Source organism: Stigmatopora argus, chromosome 7, assembly GCF_051989625.1.
Source record: "Stigmatopora argus isolate UIUO_Sarg chromosome 7, RoL_Sarg_1.0, whole genome shotgun sequence".
Taxonomy (NCBI): Eukaryota; Metazoa; Chordata; class Actinopteri; order Syngnathiformes; family Syngnathidae; genus Stigmatopora; species Stigmatopora argus.
In genome coordinates this window covers 18,602,684-18,624,400 of record NC_135393.1, presented here as the reverse complement: position 1 = coordinate 18,624,400, position 21,717 = coordinate 18,602,684, and the positions used below count along the sequence as shown (strand labels likewise).

Sequence of the window (21,717 nt, the reverse complement as noted above, 5' to 3'; positions counted from 1 at the left end):
ATATTTTAAAATAGTGGTGACCCTATTTTGCAGTTTTTCGTTTTTCTGGTCTACATTAACCGTGATAATCGAGGGATTACCGTATACCATACCTGGCAACGTATACGTTTTTTTCCCGCATTTTATGTTTTTTAAAATCTTTTTCAATATATAATATTGGAACTTGGTCAAATGGAAGCTCACTGCTAATTGGAAATAAAGCCTAAGCTCCTCCCACACGTTGCCCATGGTGGGGTCTTATTTGAAGACCGTAGTCAGTTTTTTTGTATCGTGTCCACGTGGAAACATCTTCCACTTGAATGCTTTCAGTTCTCGTTGGTCGATCTGATCTCATCGTCGACTCTTTGTGTTTTTGTTATTCCAGGTGTCGTTCGAACAGCACAAGGAACACCTGTCCCGCATGTTCCTCCAGTACCAGCGTCAGGAATCCGCCGGGTCCCTGGGTGCCGTCCGAACAGTCTCCGGAGTCAGCCGTAGATCAGAAATTGACCAATGTACCAACGGCCCTCCCTCCACGGTCATCCAACTGGCCGTGGATGAAGCCCCATCACGCCCATCTGAGCCTATCCAAGCCTCTGTTGCTGTCTCCGAAAAGGTGGAGGATGATCAGAGACTAGCAAGTGGAGGAGATAACAGGATTCCAAGCAATCACTTGGGAGGACAGAGTGGGAAAAACAGTCAAGGGGAACCTGAAATTGAGACGGAGAAGGTAGAGGTAGAGAGTAAAGATCCTGGAACGGTGGAGAGTGGAGAACTTGGAACGATTGAGAGTGGAAAAGTTGGAACGGTTGAGAGTGGAGAACCTGGAATGGTTGACGGTGGAGAACCTGGAATGGTTGACAGTGGAAAATCTGGAACGGTCCAGAGTGGAGGTCTTGGAACGGTTGACGGTAGAGAACCTATAACGGTTGAGAGTGGAGAACCTGGAACGGTTGACGGTGGAGAACCTGGAACGGTGGAGAGTGGAGAACCCGGAAGAGTTGACAGTGGAGAACCTGGAACGGTTGACAGTGGAGAATCTGGAACGGTCCAGAGTGGAGGTCTTGGAACGGTTGAGAGTGGAAAATCTGGAACGGTTGACAGTGGAGAACCGAGAACGGTTGAGAGTGGAGATTCCGAAAGAGTTGAGCGAGAAGTTTCCGAAGACAAAGACTCCATCAAGGAGGATCCCCCGAATGAGCAGGTGTCTCCACAGTCCTCGGCCCCTCTGGACAACAGCTTCCACGGTGGCGCCTCGGTCTTCAATGAAGACTTGGTCGACGTGTCCTCCGTCAGCGACCCCGTCGACGACAGCCGGGAAGAGTCGTACGGAGACGACGCGGTGGAAAAAATCGGCGGCGCGAAGAAAGACCTTCCTCTGGAGGAAAACCTCGAAGAAACTCCAGATAAACCGGGCGTGACGAGTCAAGAACCCGAAACGTCGGAAGAAAATGGGACCGAGCGGCAGAGCACAGCGCCCTCTACGGTCCGGGAGGATGCAGACGGCTCCAAGTCCATCTTGACCACCGGCGAGGGGGAATCTCCTTCCAGCGGCCCGCTCAAAAGCGCCGCCTCCAGCCAGAGGACAAAGGAAATCAAAATCGCTCGACTGGATGTGTCCAATGTGGCCTTGGACACGGAGAAGCTGGAACTCAAGGAGGCCCACTTAACCGTACGTATTTTTTTTTTGCTTGCCCTTTGACCCGAGCGAGATTTCAATACGGTGTTGTTGTGACCCGTTTTGCAGGAGGCCAACCAAACGGCGCCGGCATCGGGCCCAGGGTCCTCCTCGACCAAATCCCGAGAGGGCGGAGCTTCGGCGCCGCGGTCCACCATGTTCCGGATCCCCGATTTCCGCTGGTCCCACATGCACCAGAGGCTCCTCACCGACCTGCTTTTTGCCATCGAGACGGACGTGCAAGCGTGGAGGAGGTTGGTTCTTCATTGCTCTTCTTTGGAACATTTGACAGCCCTAAGATAGCGTGCTCATTGGCTGAGAAATGACGGCATGAGATGTCCAATCAGAGGGAGGCCAACTGAGTGGGTTTATTTTTTTATATTGAATTGAATTGAATTGAATGCTTTTATTGTCATTATAGTATATTGAGATTTGAAGCTTCACCACAAAGTGAACAAATAACAACAATAGATCAGACAAATACATAATAAATAAATAATAACAATAACTAATAAAAAAATATTCAATAAATAATAACAATAACTAATAAATAAATATTCAATAAATAATAACTAATAAATACATATTCAATAAATAATAACAACTAATAAATACATATTCAATAAATAATAACAATAACAAATAAATAAAGAATCAATAAATAATAACAATAACTAATAAATAAACAAATAATCAATAAATAATAACAATAACTAATAAATAAATAATCAATGAATAATAACAATAACTAAAAAATAAATAATCAATACATAATAACAATAACTAATAAATAAATACTCAATACATGATAACAATAACTAATAAATAAATAATCAAATAATAATAACAATAACTAATAAATAAATCATCAATAAATAAGTAGTCATCATGATATGCAGTCAACAACATGAATAAATAGAGAAGTGCACAAATAACAACAACAAACAAATGAACAGATAATAAATAAATAATAATGAAGTGGTGGTCAACATTTCTTTTCCCCAAAATGGCGGTGCATGTAAATGCAGTGGTCAAAGGTCAGATCTATATGCACGTATGTGTGTACGGTCTTCCCTCGATTATTATTTTTGATTAAAAATGGTCACTTGCCCTTTAAGAGTTCAAATGTTTTTTTTCTTTCTTTTTAGCCACTCCACCAAGACGGTGTTGGACTTTGTGAACAGCAGCGACAACGTGGTGTTTGTGCACAATAGCGTGCACCTGATCTCGCAGGTGGTGGACAACCTGATCATGGCGTGCGGCGGCATCTTGCCGTTGCTCTCCGCCGCCACTTCGTCCTCTGTAAGTCCCCCCCGAAGTTGTCCATCCAGCAGCGTGACCTTTTGACAATCGCGTTAGCCCCGACATGATAGCTTTCTAACGTCGTTACGTGTTTTTTTGGGGGGTCATTTGACCTCTTTAAGGGACGCGGTGACTCCTGCGTGACCCAAAAAGGACGATTTATTGTTGTTTCTAACTGAATTTACTAGAAGGTCGATGGAGAAATAAAGACGCATCCTTACAAATCGCTCTTTCCGTGCCATTGACGATGATAGCCGTCAAAACTTGACTCTTTACGTCATTCTGTTGTGAATTTGAGTTAGTTTGGCATTTGTATTAATCCAACTGGAATTGAACGTCTATCCCTGTCAATGGCAGCCGACGATTTAGGAATGAAGACAACAAAGTAATGCTAAAACTCAGCAAAAGTGCAAAACCAAAGAATATTTTGTGTTTTGCTAAAATAAAATTCAAAACATTTTTGCTAATAAAATAAAAAAGTAGGATTCCATTTGATTTGATTTTATGAACTAAAGAGTGACCACTTTATGCCATTTGAAATGTGAACAGAACCACCTTAGCAAAAATTTGTGGACTTCTCGTGTGTGGCTCCAGTTTTTTTTAGCTAGGTCTACAATGTCTTGTGTGTCTTGTGTCTGTCTTGCTACTGCAACCAAGAAATTTCCTAAATACAGGATGAAATAAAGTTCTAACCTAACCTAAAATAAAATTCATTTTCCCGACCTGACGCTTTTATTTCCTTTTTCCTCCCAGCACGAGCTGGAACACATCGAACCTTCCCAGGGCCTGACGCCGGACACCTCGGTGGCCTTCCTGCAGCGCCTGGTGGGCCTGGCGGACATCTTGGTCTTCGCCAGCTCGCTCAACTTCGCCGAAATCGAGGCCGAGAAGAACATGTCGTCGGGGGGAATCCTGCGTCAGTGCCTCCGCCTCGGTACGTCTCCGTCTTCGTCGTGTTTTCTTGTTGTTTTCCTTGTGAAAAATGGCCTTTGTGTGCATCCTCTCGGTTCGCCCGGCCTTATCTTCTTGTTATTATAACCCCCACCGCATGGCAAGGCTCGTAAAAACGCTCGCTATCGTGATGTAGTGATTTAGTCGTAATGGCCCGGGCTGCGCCGGCCGGGAAGAGTGAAAACACCCCCCACCGCACCCCCAAGCCATTTTCATATCTTTTATTTTCAACCGTTAAATATGTACGAGCAATGCGGTCAATATGCGTGCTGAGCTGCTGCAGATTTTCAATCGTTAAACCTTGTTTAAATGTCCAATTTGTTTTTTTACAGGCTTCAAAATGCTCATGGAGGCGAAAAAGTCGTTTGAATTTTTTAGGAATTTTATAGATTTTTTTTTGTTAGTAAATAAGCTAGTAAAATTACCTTAAAAATGGCTACTCATACCACAATAGCAGTGTGTGTGTCCACAGCACCGGTGTCAAAGAGGCGGCCCGGGGGCCAAATATGGCCCGCCGCATCATTTTGTGTGGCCTGAGAAAGTAAATAATGAGTGCCGACTTTCTGTTTTATGATCAAATTCAAATGAAGAGTATAGATGTATATTAAATTTCCTGATTTTCCCCCTTTTAAATCAATTATTGTAAATTTTTAATCATTTTTTTCTGTTTTTAGTTCAAAAATCATTTTGTAAAATCTAAAAATATATATAAAAAAGATAAAATAAACATTGTTTTAGATCTATAAAAAAATTGAATAATCAGGGATTTTAATCCATTTATTAAAAACAAATCTAAATATTATATCTAAAATGGTCCGGCCCACGTGAAATCAAGTTGATGTTAAAGCGGCCCGCGAACCAACCCGACCGAGTCTGACACCCTTGGTCTACGGTGACCAAATTCTGACTGGTTTTTGGGGCTAATATTTTTCAAACATTTAAGCGACACCTGGAAAATGACGCTAAAGAATGGGCTACCCCAAACCACAAAAGCAGACTTCCTCCAGCAGGTAGACTCTCCTATCAAATTCCATATTATAAGTAAAACTGGCTTCAACTCAAATCATGACAGAACTCCTAAAAAATGGACAATAAAAACCACTTCTTCCGGGATACAAAATCTCTGTATTTTCGTTTCGCCAAATCAGACTGCAGTTCAAATATATATACTTATATACTGTATTTTCTCGCATATAGGCCGTATTTGTCACTCAAAAAAAAGATGACTAAATCGATTGTACGGCTTATATACGCACAAATTGGAGTTGACATGCTCAAAACGCAAGACAACGCGGGCGATACGGTCATTTATTTCAAAACAAGAGGAACGATAAACAGATTAAACGCTAAACAAAATTAATTTTGACGTCTGTATCGGTGAAAATTGAGTAAAATACGGGATACATTGTCAAATTCAACCATTTCAAGGCAATTTTAAGGGTGTGGCTTATACACGGAGGCGGCTAATATGCGAGAAAATACAGTATGTTTTTTTGATTATTTAAAAAAATGTTTGCCACTGAAATACATACAGATAAAGAAAAAATACATAGACTGATTTTGTATCTCTAAAAAGTGTTTTGAAGATGCCATTTTTAGTGTGATTTTTGTCATTTAGTTTTTCTATTTCAGTATCCATTTCAGGACATTTGCCAAAGTGCCATTTGTAATCCAAACAGCAACAAGGCAGACTTCTAAAATCAGCACGGGCATTGTTATGAAATGAATATTTGATGAGGTACGCGCTGGTCGTTCAAGGCGCCTAATGCGATTTAGCTCCAGCGTAACAAGGTTTTAGCGTCTGCTCACCCTCCCCCAGCCCGTCTCTCTTATTTTTTTTTTTTTTTACAAATGACCGCATGAGAGAGAGAGTGCTCTTAATGGAAAAAAGCCGGGCCATTTCCACGTGGAATAATTCCCTCCCCGGCTTTTTCCAAATGGCCCAAATTTGTCAGTTGTCGAGCGGCGGGCGGGAGGCGGCGAGCGGGGGTCGCCCGTCGCGACCGACGACACCAGATTACAAGCGCCGCGCACGTCAAGTCGACTTGTAAGATGTTATTGGCCGTCCCAGCGAGTGCGCCGCCATTTAAAAAAGTGCACCTGACAACGCGTGACCTTGGAGCAGATCCCGGTTCGAACCCGTCAAACGAGCGATCGTTCATGCCACTTATTGTTCTACGATTGGCTCAACGTGGGAGAAAAAGCCACTGCAAAAAGTGTAACAAAAAAATGATGTCTCGTCATTGTTATTGTATGCTAAATGCCAATTAAGATTTGATTTTATTCTCAACCTATCTCATTCTTCACTTTTTGCTTATGAATAGAACATAAATTATCTTATGAAAGATTTTTCTTTACTTTTAAAATGATTTTTTATTATTTTAACCGCAATGAGATTCCTTACTAGAAACCAGACATGTATTTTTGAAAGACTTTTTACAGCGTGCTGTCTGACTTATTTATATTTTCGCCTATTAATAAGTCTTTAAAAATCAAGCTTTTGCTAATGCATGGTCACGTTGAAAAAGTAGACTTATTCCATGTTTTTTTTCTTTCTAAAGAGAATATCTGACCACATAAAGGTGTCAAACTCGAGGGTCACCGTCCGGTTTTACGTTTATTTCGGCCCTTCCAGTCAAAATGGTTTTAATTGGAACCCTTTCCTCCGTTGGATCGTTAATTCTGCCCCTTTTTTTGTTGTTTTAGTGTGCGCCGTGGCGGTGAGAAACTGCCTGGAGTGTCAGCAGGTTCACTCGAAGCTCTGCAAAGAAGCCAACGCCGCCGTTCCGGGCAAATCGGCTTCGGCCCAGGCAAGTCGTCCACTCTGCCCCGTGATTGTGTTAGCGCGTAGCTTATCGTATTACCCCCCCGAGCGCGGTCATTGTTGTTTTGTTAGCGATGACTTCCAGTAAAAGTCGCGCTCTTTCTCTCCTCCCCGTGTGTCAAAGCTCATTCATAATGCAGGCGCTCTATAGAAAAGCCATTAGGATGAGGACGCCGTTTCTCCCGCCGGGGGAAATTCGAGTGCGCCTTTTGTCGCGCTAAACAAACAAAGCGTCTTTTTTTTTTTTTTGCTCTGCCGCAGAGTCCCGTGGACGCCGTGACGGGCGGCTCGTCTCCGGTGCGCGACTTTGAGAGGCTGCTGCAGGACATGGACATCAATCGCCTGAGGGCCGTTGTCTTCCGGGATATTGTGAGTGGCAGAAATCAAAGTGGTGCATTGAAAAATAAGAAACATTCTTAAATATGGCCAAAAAAGAGGATTTTTCAACAAGTTGTGCCCCGAGTCCGTGATGGATCAAGGAAATGAATGGGTGAGGGAGAAAAACTAAAGTATTCATGTACTGATTGACTCCTGAGGAAAGGGTGTCCTTCAAAATAAAATAAGAGTGTGCATGAATGGGAGTGAAAAAGCACAAATTTGGGCTGGATCGCTGAGATAGAAAAGGGAAATAGTTGTAGAGAATGGTTTTAGGAAAGAGAGAAAAATTGTTGACGTCTAACGCCTAATTTTGTAGATAAATGAAACAATAGAAATTAATATTAGTCAAATAAGAGTGAATAAAGGGGAAAAGTTAATATTTGGGCCTGATTGTGTAGATGTAAAAGGGAAATAAAGAGGACGGTGTGGGAAAGAGAGAAAAATTGTTGATGTCTTGAGTCTTGGGTGGAAAAGGTAAAAGAAGGGTGAGAATGGGAAATAGTCTTTTTATTAGCGCTTATTTTCGTAGATAAACAATAGAAATCAATATTAGTCAAAAAAGTGAGTGAATAAAAAGGTAATATTTGGACCTGATCGCGTTGGTGTAAAAGGGAAATTGTTGACATTTTGAGTTCTTGGGTGGAAAAGGCAAAAGATGGTTGAGAATGGGAAATACATTTGTGCTTAATTTCGTAGATGAACAATAGAAATCAATCTTAGTCAAATAAGAGAGAAAATAAAGGGGAAAAAGTAAAAATTTGGGCTGGGTTTGCTGAGATAGAAATGGGAAATAAAGAGAATGGGGGTAGGAAAGTGACAAAAATTGTTGACGTCTTGAGTCCTTGGGTGGAAAAGGCAAATGAAGGTTGAGAATGGGAAATAAATTTGCTCTTCATTTCGTAGATCAACAATAGAAATAAATATTAGTCAAATAAGGGAGTGAATAAAGGGGAAAAAAATTCCATATTTGGGGCTGATTGTGTAGATGTAAAAGGGAAATAAAGAGGGCGGGTGTGGGAAAGAGAGAAAAATATGTGCTTGAAGCGAATACAAAATGGTGGCCGTTGTTTAGTGCCTTGGTTTTGCTTCAGGAGGACAGTAAGCAGGCGCAGTTCTTGGCTTTGGCCGTAGTCTACTTCATCTCCGTCCTCATGGTGTCCAAGTACCGAGACATCCTGGAGCCCCACAACGACAACAAGCACCCTCGCCGATCGCAGCCGTCCGAGGCTGCCGGTAAGCCACGCCCACCCGGGTTCGGAAATCCCATCCAATCCCAACATCTCACTGTGGTTTTCTGAATAGACGGCGTTGTCGCCCCGCCCGCCGGGCCGGAGGTGCAAAACGGCGTCTCCCCGCGCCGTTTCGACTCGGGCGTCGGCGAAGAGCGCGGCGAGGCCGGGTCGTCGTCGCCGTCGCCGGCCGGCGGACCCGACGCCGTCTCGGAGGCCCTGTCCGCGCTCTCCTCGGAGGTCAGGCACGCCGACGGCAAGGGCAAGAACGTCAAGGACATCCTGCGCAGCCTGGTGGGGGCGCCGGCCGACGACCCCACGGCGGAGCCCGGCCTGCTGCCGCCCGCTTTTCTGGGCGGGGCCACCGGCGTCGGAGACGTTCCCCGGGACTCCCCGCTGATCCGATCTTTTGATAGGTGAGTCCCTTTCTTCTATTTCCATTTGGTTTGGTCTAATCCATGTTACACTCGTTCGTTAGCCCCTCCCACTCGAATGGAATTGGACGGTGCTGAAACATTCACAGTAAATATTTTAGGTTGAAGTCAATTGAAGGTCTATTGTTGTTTGGACTGGGAAAGGAATTGGACGTTTAGCGCTGTCGAAACATTAGCTGCTAATGTGTCAAAGTGGCGGCCCGGGGGCCAAATCTGGCCCGTCACATCATTTTGTGTGGCCCGGGAAAGTCAATCATGAGTGCCCACTTTCTGTTTTAGGATCAAATTCAAATGAAGAGTATAGATGTATGTTACATTTCCTGATTTTCCCCCTTTTCAATCAATAATTGTCATTTTTTAATCCATTTTTTCTGTGTTTTTAGTTCAAAAATCATTTTGTAAAATCTAAAAATATATTTTAAAAAGCTAAAATAAACATTGTTTTAGATCTATAAAAAACGGAATATTCAGGGCTCTTAATCCAGTTCTTTTAATCCATTTATAAATAAAAATCTAAATATTCTATCTAAAATGGTCCGGCCCACGTGAAATCAAGTTGACGTTAACGCGGCCCGCCAACCAACCCGAGTCTGACACCCTTGCTTTAGCAAATCCGCAGACGGGGAAGATGTTCCTTGGGGTCTGGTTTCCATTTGGACTGGGATGGGTTTTTGGGGGGGGGGGGTTGACTAAGCCCAAGTGCAGGTTCTCGCTTTTTTGGTGGAAAACGGTCGTCGGCGTCGCTGACCCCCGACCGACGACGGCGCGCGTTTATCTGAGGAATGCTTTGTGGGGTCTGCGGCCGCTCCTGGTATCAGTGGGATTAGACAGGCTCCCGTCGTCTTGCCGTCCCGCCGTCCTGCCGTCCCTCCGTCCCGCTGGGCGCGCTTGAAAGGGGAACGCTGGAAATCACGCGGTGACAGCGTTTCGCCCAACACGCGCCAGCGCCGGTTCACAGACAGACACCTTCGGCGAGGGCTTAGAGGCCGACGCGCGCGATAAGGCCAAAGCGAAAGGGATGGCGAAGGCAAAAGGGCTTCGGGCCGGAGGAAGCTCGACTCCGTTCGGTGTTTTTGACGTCCCGTGGCGGTTTAACGAGGATCTGAGAGATGAGTGGAGTCAGTGATCCAAAACGGACCCAACACAATTTTTTTCTTCTTTTTTTAGGCCAAAAGCGGTGCCGTTTTGAAATGGCGCGTGGGAAAGAAGCGCCACAAAAAAATGGAAAGAAGGGAAGAGCTTGTTGACCATGTCGCATCCGTTATGAATGGGAAAGGTTCATTTTGTGGTGAAATTGAACCCTCATCAAATGTTCTTTGGACTAGAGGAGATTTAAAACGGCCTCTTTGATAGTGCATAAAATATTATTCTAGACAAAATTAGCGGATTGTTTTTTTTTGGTTTTTGCTATTAATAATGTTATTGATAAAAAAAGACATGGATCGAAATTTTTCCGCCTAAATCAAGGGTGTCAGACTCGGTCGGTTTTGTTCACGGGCCGCTTTAATGTCAACTCGATTTCACGTGGGCCGGACCATTTTAGATATAATATTTAGATTTTTTTTAATACATGGATTAAGAGAACTGGATTAAAAGCCCTGAATATTTCGCTTTTTTATAGATCTAAAACAATGCTTATTTTAGCTTTTTTTAAAATATATTTTTAGATTTTACAAAATGATTTTTGAACAAAAAACACAGAAAAATGGATTAAAAAATGACAATGATTGATTTAAAAGCGGGGAAAAATCAAGAAATTTAATATACATCTATACTCTTCATTTTAATTTGATCCTAAAACAGAAAGTCAGCACTCATCATTTACTTTCTTGGGCCGCACAAAATGAGGTGGCGGGCCAGATTTGGCCCCCGGGCCGCCACTTTGACACCTGTGACTTAAATGTTACTACAATTTGACATTTTATAATTCCCAGGTTCATATTTCAACAGCACAAAAATACATGTTTTTCTTTTTTGGGGGCAAATGCTAATTTTGACTTTTAAAATCTTTAATTGGTGAAAGTCTCAGAAAAATAAAAGACACCAAATTTTAAACTTACAATAGGTTGAAATGTCGAATAAAATTTCACAGTTTGATTGAATAATAATAAAATTTTTTGGTTGTATTTTCAACATTCCACAATATTTTTTATCCATCACCAATGATATCATTTCAAATATTTCATCGTAAAATCCACAACGAAATTCCGGCGCGCAGCAAACATTTTCTCTGCTAATTTTGAGCAAAACACCGCCGCTCTCGCTCTGATTTACGACAGCCGCGTAAGAGGAGCGAATCCAGATAAAAAGCGGGTACGGGTCAACGGGTGAAGTATTCCAACACCCCCCAACCCCCCCCCCAAAACCCCCCTCGTCGCTGATTTATACGCTGGCGCGGACCTGCTGGATTGTGCTGGATTTCTGCCGTCCCGTTTCTCCGGCGTGGCCCTGTTATGACAGGCGGCGTGCAAATATTTGCTGACGGGAAGCAGAACCAAACAGTGTCATCGTCCCGGCCGCTGATTTAGATGAGCTCCACGTTCCAGCGCGCTTGTTTGCATTCCTGACGTGCGTACGTACGTATGTGCGTGCGTGCGCGTGCGTGCATGCGGACGGACAGACGGACGGACGGAAGACTCTTGCTCGCTCCTCTAGTGGCGCTAATGGCGGAGGATTCCACGCCGTTGTAAACGCCACGGATGGCCCTCGACCTCAGAAATGTCATTTGCAGCTTTTTAATAGGGTGTGACCATGTCCAAATTGGAATAATAACTTTGGAAAATCATGGAAATTGAAGAAATGTCACACGGGAGGCGTCCAATTCATTTGGAGTGGGAGGGTGGCAGCGAATTGGACAGAGGACCGTGATTGATATATAGATTCCATTTAGAGCAAGGGTGTCAGACTCGGGTTGGTTCGCGGGCCGCTTTAACGTCAACTTGATTTCACGTGGGCCGGACCATTTTAGATATAATATTTACATTTTTTTTAATAAATGGATTAAAAGAACTGGATTAAAAACCCTGAATATTAAATTTTTTATAGATCTAAAACAATGTTTATTTCAACTTTTTAAAATATATATTTTTAGATTTTACAAAATGATTTTTTGAACTAAAAACAAAAAAATGATTTAGAAAATGACTGATTGATTTAAAAGGGGGGAAATCAGGAAATGTAATATACATCTATACTCTTCATTTTAATTTGATCTTAAAACGGAAAGTCGGCACTCATGATTGACTTTCCCGGGTCACACAAAATGATGGGGCGGGCCAGATTTGGCCCCCGGGCCGCCACTTTAACACGGGATTTAGAGGGATGCGGTATGTCGGAAAATTGATGCTCGCAGCGCATTGGTTGGGAAACACTGTACTAGCGTACTGTCAATGACATTAGATGATGTCAAATTAGGATTATACCCATTATATGGGGGGGGTTCTTAACAATGAACTGACTATCAAAAATGTTTCCTGACTCATTTGACGATCAATTGGTTCTCGATTATTTGATTGAAGCCTTTGGAGACCATTTGACGTCAAACTGTCCAGAATTATTTTTCTTCAAATCATTCTAGTCATTAATACGGACCGACCGATGATATTTCTTGGTACGACATCAAAACAAAACCATGGCGGACATCTGCTTCGACTTTGGAAAACGAGACTTTCGTGACACGTTACGGACACCAACGGTAACCGAATCCAAATGAATGGAGAAAAAAAATATTAAAAAAGATCGGCGTACGAGTTTCAGTTGGGCTTTAGCCCGTTGGGTCTCGCGGCGTAGCAACACATGTTGGAGCGCGCATGTCAGCAAGAGAGGCGGCCCGTGATTAGGCTCCGTTTCCCCCGTGTCAGCACTGATAAGCAGCGCCGACCTCCCTTTGATATGGCCGCCGCGCTGTCAGAGTTAAAGCACCCCCCCCCCTTGACCCTGGCCCCGCCCCTTTCCGGATCCAGACCGCCGACTTATCTGCGTTGCTGCCGATTTCGAGCGCGTCTTCTTTCGACGGCTATTGTGTTGATCCATTAGAGAAATAGAGATACAAATATACTTAAAAAAAAAAAATGTATATTTGTATTATATGTTAAAATTGTTTTGCATTTCAGTTTTTGTGGAATGCTATTTTTATGGAGATGGGTTATCAAAAATACATTATTGACAGGAAGAGTTGGATCATCAATATTGAATAGTTATTGATTAGATTATTCTCGTAATGCAGTAATATGATGCCCTCATATTTTATATATTAAGGTATACCATATTGGTATGAGATACATGGTCAAACGTTTATGTTTAACTTTTTTTATTTTGAAATGTGTAGCTTTAGATCAGTCTTAACATTTGAACATGTTTTATTGTGCTTTTTGACACTGTATTCAATTAATATTGACAATTTTAAACTAGAACATTGGAGGTAACCTGTATTATTATTATTTATGCAGAAATATGATGCCGTCATATTTTATATATTAAGGTATACCATATTGGTATGAGAAACGTTTACGTTCAACTTTTGTTGTTTTTAAATGTGTAGCTTTAAATCAGTCTTAACTTTTAACTTTTGAACATCTTTTATTGTGCTTTTTGACACTGTATTCAATTATTATTGATATGTAATGGAAATTTAAAAATAGACCATTGGAAGTAACATGTATTATTATTATTATAATTTTTTGTATGACATCCAGTAATGAAATGTGGCATCTTCTACTTGACAGGAGCGTGGTTCTGGCCCCCAAAAAAGCAGGGGTGACGTCTCAGGCGGCGGCCGCCGCCGCCGTGTCGCCCGTGGAGGGCGTGGCCGTGGTTTCCTCCGGAGGAGATACGTCACTGACCGCCACGTGTACAGATGGTCAGTACGCGCGCCCGGAAGGAATTATTTGGGTGATGAGGATGTCAATATATGCCAAAATAGGGTGGTCTTCCAAATCCAATTTGAATTTGGCTCCTCTTTGTTCACATTGTAGCGAGAATTGGATTGGAGCTACTTAACTCCTTAGCTTAGCGTCCATTCCAACCCGTTTGCCTTTCTTGGACACCGTCCCGACTGGAAAAACAAGCAACGAGTGGAAAAAAACCCAACGTACGATATCATAGATATTCAGTATAAAATATTTGTAGTCAAAACAAACCTTGTATTCATTTATTAAAATAGAAGAAAAAGAAAAAAAACAATCCAATTTAGGATACTAGCGCTATTCTTGCCTCAATACGTAGACAGTAGTACCAATGACAAGTATGTCATTTGGTTGGGGGGGGGGGGGGGGGGTGTCTGGGGTACTCCACGACGAAGGGCTCTGCGCTCTGCTCTCTGAATTGTAAATTGATAAGGAAGACGTATTGTGCCCGGAGTACATCATCCGCTATCTAAACCATAAAAATCCTACTGGTACCCCCACTTGGCCTAGCCCACCATAAATCGCCCCCTCCCCTCTCTTGTAGCATTTGAATGGAAGCCATTGTATGATTTCATAAGAGGCCCGTTTCCACGCCGCTTTATGGTGCCGCGCCGGCCGTATAATCTATTGCCTCTCCAATGTGTGCGGGTGTGTGCGTTTGTGCCTGTGTGCCTGTGCGCCTGTGCGTGTGTGTTCAAATCCAGACTAATAACAAAGTTGTCCCGGTTCCCCCCTCCAGCAGCCGGCCCGGTTCCAGCTAGCGCCAGCTTGCCATCTGTCCCCCCACTCTCCCCTGTGACCCAACACACGGCCCCCAATATGAGGTGATTCATCTTATTTTTTATTTTTTTGTTTTCCCGACCCGCGCACCCAGACACAGACGGGGCCGTCGGAATACCTTTTTTACGTTGATTCACGTGTACCCCGTTTGGGAAAATGACAAAATAGTTTGACGTTTTTGTGTCCTTTCTCTGATTTGGCAGCATTTCCGAGCGTCTGGAACACGCCTTGGAGAAGGCGGCGCCTCTCCTCCGAGAGATCTTTGTGGACTTTGCCCCCTTCCTCTCGCGGACCTTATTGGGAAGTCACGGACAGGAGCTCCTCATCGAAGGCACCAGTGAGTACTCGGCGGCGCCGCCCAACGGAAAAGGGAAAACAATAGCGTGGATAAAAGAGAACCGTGAGGATAGGAATGGGAGGGCAGAAAGCTTCCACTTGACTTTCGGCGCCCTGATCCTTAGATGTAAAATGTAAAACATGAATGAAGATGGAAAAGGGAAAAAACCCAACAGTGACTCATACGAGGAAAGAAAGGGCAGGAATTTTACTGGGTCTCCTTCGAATTTGACGATTAGCGCCCTTATTCCTTAGATGGTAAAGGGAAAACAAAAATATGAATATGGTGGAAAAGAGAAAACAAAAATATGAATAAAGTGGAAAGGGAAAACTAAAATATGAATAAGGGGGTAAAAGGGAAATCAAAAATATGAACAAGGTGGAAAAGGGAAAACAAAAATATTAGTAAGGCAGAAAAAGGAAAACAAGAATATGAATAAGGGGGTAAAAGGAAAAAAATATGAATAAGGTGGAAAAGGGAAAACAAAAATATGAATAAGGGGGTAAAGGGAAAGCCAAAATATGAATAGAGTGGAAAAGGGAAAAATAAAATATGAATAAGGTGGAAAAGGGAAAATAAAAATATGAATAAGGGGGTAAAAGGGAAATAAAAAATATAAATAAGGTGGAAAAGGGAAATCAATTTTATTATTTTTTTTAATTGGGAAAAAAAATCCCGGCGTGCCTATTCTCGCCTGTCTCCGCATTTGGACAGACTATCATTTTCCTAATTTTGCTGCCGAATCTTCGATCGTTAATTTGAAAACATCCTGAAGCGTGTTTTGGAAGAAATTGGACCAAGCTCAAATTCCCTAAAATCAGAGCTAAACCACAGTGTCGTTATCCGTCAAGACGCGGCCAGTCTGGTCCCAGCCGCCCGAGCTACTTTTAACGTAGTAGCGCCATGAGCCGGTAGCGGCGCTTGAAGGTTTCCAGGGGCCCCGGGGTCAAGAGGCCAGGACCCTAATAGCGCTGTTTGGGATGTCTGCTGCCACCAAACAAAATGGAAAGTTGATTGATATTTGCGGGGAGGGAGGGGCTCTGTCGTTGGGTGGGGGTGGGGTCGTCCCTGGTGTTTGGACATGCGTCCCATCTTCCCGGACGCTCCGGTGGCCTCCTTGATCTTTGGCCGGCCCGTCCAGGGGCGGCCATTAGGGATCAATGGGGACATATGCCCGCCAATGTCGGACCCGTAATACGAGCCCAAATATGTGTAAGTTGACATGAGCCCGATGTCAGCTCATTAGTGGCGTCAATACTCGACGCGCCCGTGCAGATGGTAGCGTGTTAGATAATACGCCCGCTGGAAAAAGGACAAGCTTTTTGGGAACTGGGAAAAGCCAATGGTTTCTTTGGACGTTTTAGCAATAGCATTTATAGCGCCAGTCCTCCCAAATGTCGTTTTCTGAGCCTCCTTGGGTCCCGTTATTTCAACAATTTCGTTATACGCAGCTGATGACAAAGGTTTTTGATTGATTGATTGATTGATTGAGAACAATTTGGGCAAATTCTATGCAAACTGTATTGGAGCCTTCCACTTAAAATGGATTGGATATCAATTGCACTGAAAGATGTTTATTCTTTTTAATGATGATACTCCACATTATTTTTTTGTTTTAATTGTCGATGTTTTTATTTTAAATTTATGTTATTATTAATGAATTACATTTTTCAAAAGATTTTCTAGATCTTCTAGAAAATCTACTAGAATATGGGCCATCGATAGCATCATCACCCCACTGTACTCTAGCCTATTTTTAAATATGTAATCCATAGTCATACTTTGCAAAATACATCCACAAGTGTTGTCATGTAAAATTATATTCAAAATATAAAAAGAAGCATAATAGTAATAAGATAATTGTTTTTGATTCATGCACCCTGTGTTTACATGGTGATTCATTAGCAAAATGTAACTGCAGGTGGCTGCATTATTTTTTAAATTTTCTTTTTTTTTTCCTGAATAAATCTGATCATTTCCTTCTTGTTGCCCCTCCCCCTTTCCTCAGGCTTGGTTTGCATGAAGTCCAGCAGTTCGGTGGTGGAACTGGTGATGCTCCTGTGTTCCCAGGCAAGTCTTGCATCTTTATCTCCTCTTTCAGATGCCCTTTGCCACACTTGAGATTTATTCGATTCACCCCCAGCGCACCCAAAAACAATTTAAAAACAAAAAAACCCAACACAAAATGTCCAAAGACGCACACCCGCTTATCTGTCCATCGCGGGGCCCTCGGAAAAAGGTATCCGAGGCGCCTCGACGGGCAGATATGGGCCCCGCGGGTCAAGGGTGGGCGACCCGCTCGACCCCGCCCGACCCCGCCGGGAGGGATAATGTCCATTTGACGACGCTGGGCATCGATTGGCCTTTGTCTCCCGGACGCCGGCTTCGCCAAGTTTATTTAGCCGCCCGCCACATTCATGAATACTAATTCCGGGATCAGAAGCCCGCGGCCGGCGGATCGATGACAAGGCGCCGTGGATAGCGTCGTGGCGGCGCTCCCGTTCGTTACTTCTTTCAATTCCCATCCGATACGGCCACGGCTTGCCCTTTTGTTAATTGCCCTCTGGGCCGCCTTTTGTATTTCCAACCATAGATTTTAATTACTCGAATGCGGATGAGGGAGGGAGGGAGGCCATTTTTACAAACAAAAAGAACACCTTTACGGCCCTTTTACTTGTCGTCGTCTTTCTTAATCATATTTTCATTAGTCTAGTTTCTGCTGATAAAATTCGAGTTGTCTCATTTTCGGACGCCAATACTCAAAAAATTTTACCCTGAGAAAAGTGGGTTTTAGTCTACGACACTGGTGTCAAAGTGGCGGCCCGGGGGCCAAATCTGGCCCGCCGCATCATTTTGTGCGGCCCGAGAAAGTAAATGATGAGTGCCGACTTTCTGTTTTAGGATCAAATTAAAATGAAGAGTAGAGATGATGTACATTATATTTCCTGATTTCCCCCTTTTAAAATCAATCATTGCAATTTTTCAATCCATTTTTTGTCTTGTGTTTTTAGTTCAAAAAGTATTTTGTAAAATCTAAAAATAAATATACAAATATTTTCTGTTTTCCACTTTAAAAAAATATTTTGTTTCTATTTGAAATAAAAAAAACATCATTAAAAGATATTTTCCTATACTAAGAAAAAAAGCTCAAATAAATAGTGTTTAAGATTGATAAAAATTGACTATTTTGGGCTTTTGATCCAGTTCTTTTAATCCAATTCAAAAAAAAAAAAAAATCTAGATATTAGATCTAAAATGGTCCCACTTTGACACGTGGACTAATCGATGGTCAAATCCACGACTATTTTGATATTCCATATGTTTTGAGACATTGTTTTGGAGTCGGAATATGAATATAAACTCAAGTTATGTTTGGAATTCAGCCAGTAGTCGTTCAGTTAACAAAAAGAATGGGAAAAATGTATTTGCAAAAACAGACCAAAAAAAGAAAATCAGTTCCAACAAGCAAGTACAAGGCGAAGCAATCGATCCCCATCTCACATGACCAGCGGACTGGAACGGCAGCATCCGTCCAAATGAGACGGGGATGGATGGCTTTTCTAACGCCTTGCCTTGCCATCTTTTTTTGTCTTTATTTTTTAAACCGAATCCCCCTTTTGATACCTTCAAAAAGCACAGAAAGGACCTTTTTGCAAGACTTTTCAAACCAAAACGTACATCAAAACACATTTAGGATACGCATGGAAACTTTCTGTTTTAGGATCAAATTAAAATGAAGAGTATAGATGTATATTACATTTCCTGATTTTCCCCTTTAAATCAAGTCATTTTTTAATCCATTTTTTCTGTGTTTTTAGTTCAAAAATCATTTTAAAAATCTGAAAATATATTTAAAAAAGCTCAAATAAACATTGTTTTAGATCTATAAAAAACGGAATATTCAGGGCTTTTAATCCAGTTCTTTTAATCAATTTATTAAAAAAATCTAAATATTATATCTAAAATGGTCCGGCCCACGTGAAATCAAGTTGACGTTAAAGCGGCCCGCCAACCAACCCGACCGAGTCTGACACCCTTGCACTAACGTGTCAGCTTTTTTTGTTTTTATTTTTTAAACCAAATCCCCCTTTTGATACCTTCAAAAAGCACAGAAAGGCCATTTTTTGCAAGACTTTTCAAACCAAAACGTACATCAAACCACATTTAGGATACACATCGAAACTCGGCGGAAGTTCACTACAGTAAACGACCATTAATCCTCCATTTTTAACGCAAAAAAAAAATCAATATGAGGACGCCACCCAAACAGTTAAAATCTAAATTTAATTGGAAGCCACAATGCGTCCATTTGGGAAAATAAGCGGCCATCAAAGAGCGCTTTGGCATCGCATCTCCCCAACGTCGCCGTGACGCGTCGACCCACGCCACCCTCTCGAGGGGGGGGCAAGGGGTCCCTGATTAAAAACTGCTCCGGGGTCCCTCGCCTCCCGACCCCTGGCCCCGGCCGCACTCCATCTCCACCAGGGGGGGAAATTAATTAAAATTTTCTACCCGACGACGGCGAATCCATCAAAAGCCTCCGTCCCGCTCAAAATGGCCGCCGGGCCGCTTCCTGCGTCGGGAGCGGCCACTTCCTGCGCCCCGGGGAGGGAGGGAGGGGAGGGGCGGTTTTAAATGACATCATCCATCACGCGCAGGAGAACAAACACGCCGATGATTACGCCGCGTGGTTTGGCCCGGAGGAAAAGTCTTTTCCCCCCTTTTTTTCTCGTTCTCGCTCGCCATAAAATTACATTTGCATTAGCTGTGAGAGAATTCGGACCCGTGATTTATGGCCGCAATCAACACGATGCCAGCGGTTCTCATGGAGAGAAAAAAATCAAAAAAATCTGCTCGCACGTAGATTAGGCGCAAAAAGAAACGGGGAAAAAAAAAATCCCCGAGATTCCCGCCTTTGATTAGATTAGCATTAAACAACATTCTGACAGATATGACAAATAGCCGCATTAGCGCCCGTCATTCTCGACTCGATCTCGGGAGGAAGGGGTTAAAAAGGAAAGCCAGATGGCAACGACTATTTATTTGGGGAATTAAAGCTGATAAAATAAAAAAGGGAAACGCTTTGCGATGATGCCTCATTAATCAAATGTGGCTTTTTTGTATTTACGTGCAGTAAAAGAAGAAAAACAGTTTCCCTTTTTTTTAGTTATTGTCGTGTAGCCATGATAAATCTCAAAATCCGGGATTGAACCCTCGATCTCAGAACTGCGAGGCGGACGTGCTAACCACTTTGGCTACTAGGACTCAGCACTGAAGAATAAATTAAAAAAAGGTATTACTACCTTTTTACCTTTTCAATAATCAGTAAATAATAACAATAACTAAAAAAATAATCAATAAATAACAATAACTAAAAAATAAATAATCAATAAATAATAACAATAAATAACAAAGAAATAATCAATAAATAATAACAATAACAAAAAAATAAATAATCAATAAATAATAACAATAACAAAAAAAATCAATAAATAATAACAACAACAACTAAAAATAAATGGTCAATAGATAATAACAACAACTAAAAATAAATAGTCAATAAATAATAATAACAAAAAATTTAATCATCAATAAATAATAACAATAATTAAAAAATAAATCATCAATAAATAATAACAATAACAAAAAAACAATAAATAATAACAATAACTAAAAATAAATAAATAATAACAATAACTAAAAAATACATAATCAATAAATGATAACAAAAACTAATACATAAATAATAATAACAAAAATAAATAAATAATAACAATAATAAAAAATAAATAACAATAACTAAAAAACTATAAATAAGTAGTCAACAACTTTTTTAAGGTCATAAAAATATGAAAATCCACGCTGAAACTCATAAGCGGAAGCCTACTAAAATAAATAAAAATATATATTTTTGTAATAGGGGTGACCCTACTTGGCGATTTTTCAATTATTGCGGCCATGTTTGGTCTACATTAACCACGATATTCGAGGGATGACTGTATTCCTATTTTGGCCTATGTTAGCAAACGTCGATACTTTATCCAAAACGTGACGACGTCCCCGTCCGACTTGGCTCAATTTTCGCAGTGACCCAAAATGGCCACTTTGAAAGGCATGAGATGGCTATCCCCGCCAGCGAGTGGCAGCCAACGGGTTGATAAATAATATCCCCCCCTCCCCTCGAAAGGCGCTGATATGAGAGATGGTCTAATCGCTTACCGGAGCGGAGCAGTGGAGTGGGAGGCCCGTAAATCTCCCCAGTAGCCGCATTTGTGTCCTCTACATCAGACATTATTGTCCGGCCCTCTGTCACCTCATCCATCCTTCAGCCATTTATCAGAAATGGAAGGAAGGAAAGAAATAAGGAAGGAAGGAAGGGCCAGCTTGAGTACTTTTGTACGATTCAGTGATAGTCATATTGTCATATTGCGTTGCACGGACAATGTAGAAACAAGTCCTGTATTTTTCGGACGATAGGTCGCACCAGGTAAAGAATGCACAATGAAGAGTGGAAAAAATTTATCGTGTTTTGGGTATCCATTTTTGATATTGGGTGGGCAACTTAAGTTAAAGTAACATTAGTAAAATGGTGGAACACGGGCTAGATTAGGCATGTTACCGTCATGTTTGTTTAAATCCAAATCAAATCAAAAATCAAAAGTCTACATTGTAATCATACACAGCTGCGTATAACCAAATTGGTGCGTTTTCCCAGTAAAAAAAAAACATAAGTAATATAAAAATATAAAAAGTCACATCCTGGCAAGTTAAAGCAAAACGATCGCCTAAAAAACGCCATTTGAGCAAAGAAGATTAAAGGTATATTTGTCTGACTGAAAAACTAATTGGAATTTTTTTTTTTTTCATAAATGTGGGTTTATTTACTTCTTTTTAATAAGGGGAAAAACTCAACTCATTTTC

At 41.9% G+C, this 21,717-nt stretch overlaps 1 protein-coding gene across 3 annotated transcripts in view; it reads left to right on the top strand.

The window, feature by feature from the left end:
* The window catches only part of lrba (LPS-responsive vesicle trafficking, beach and anchor containing), a 150,008-nt gene that overhangs the window by 27,416 nt on the left and 100,875 nt on the right, over positions 1-21,717 (top strand). For 2 of the 3 annotated variants that reach the window (XM_077605521.1, XM_077605520.1), the window contains exons 1-4: positions 13,574-13,633; positions 14,419-14,503; positions 14,663-14,796; positions 16,805-16,866. In XM_077605521.1, the coding sequence (XP_077461647.1) occupies positions 14,499-14,503; positions 14,663-14,796; positions 16,805-16,866 (201 nt within the window). In that variant the 5' untranslated portion in view covers positions 13,574-13,633; positions 14,419-14,498. Of the gene's footprint in view, positions 1-364; positions 1,652-1,726; positions 1,912-2,805; positions 2,960-3,712; positions 3,894-6,616; positions 6,721-6,995; positions 7,104-8,203; positions 8,346-8,414; positions 8,758-13,499; positions 13,634-14,418; positions 14,504-14,662; positions 14,797-16,804; positions 16,867-21,717 lie in introns of those variants that run through there. The other variant, XM_077605523.1, reaches the window with a different exon arrangement.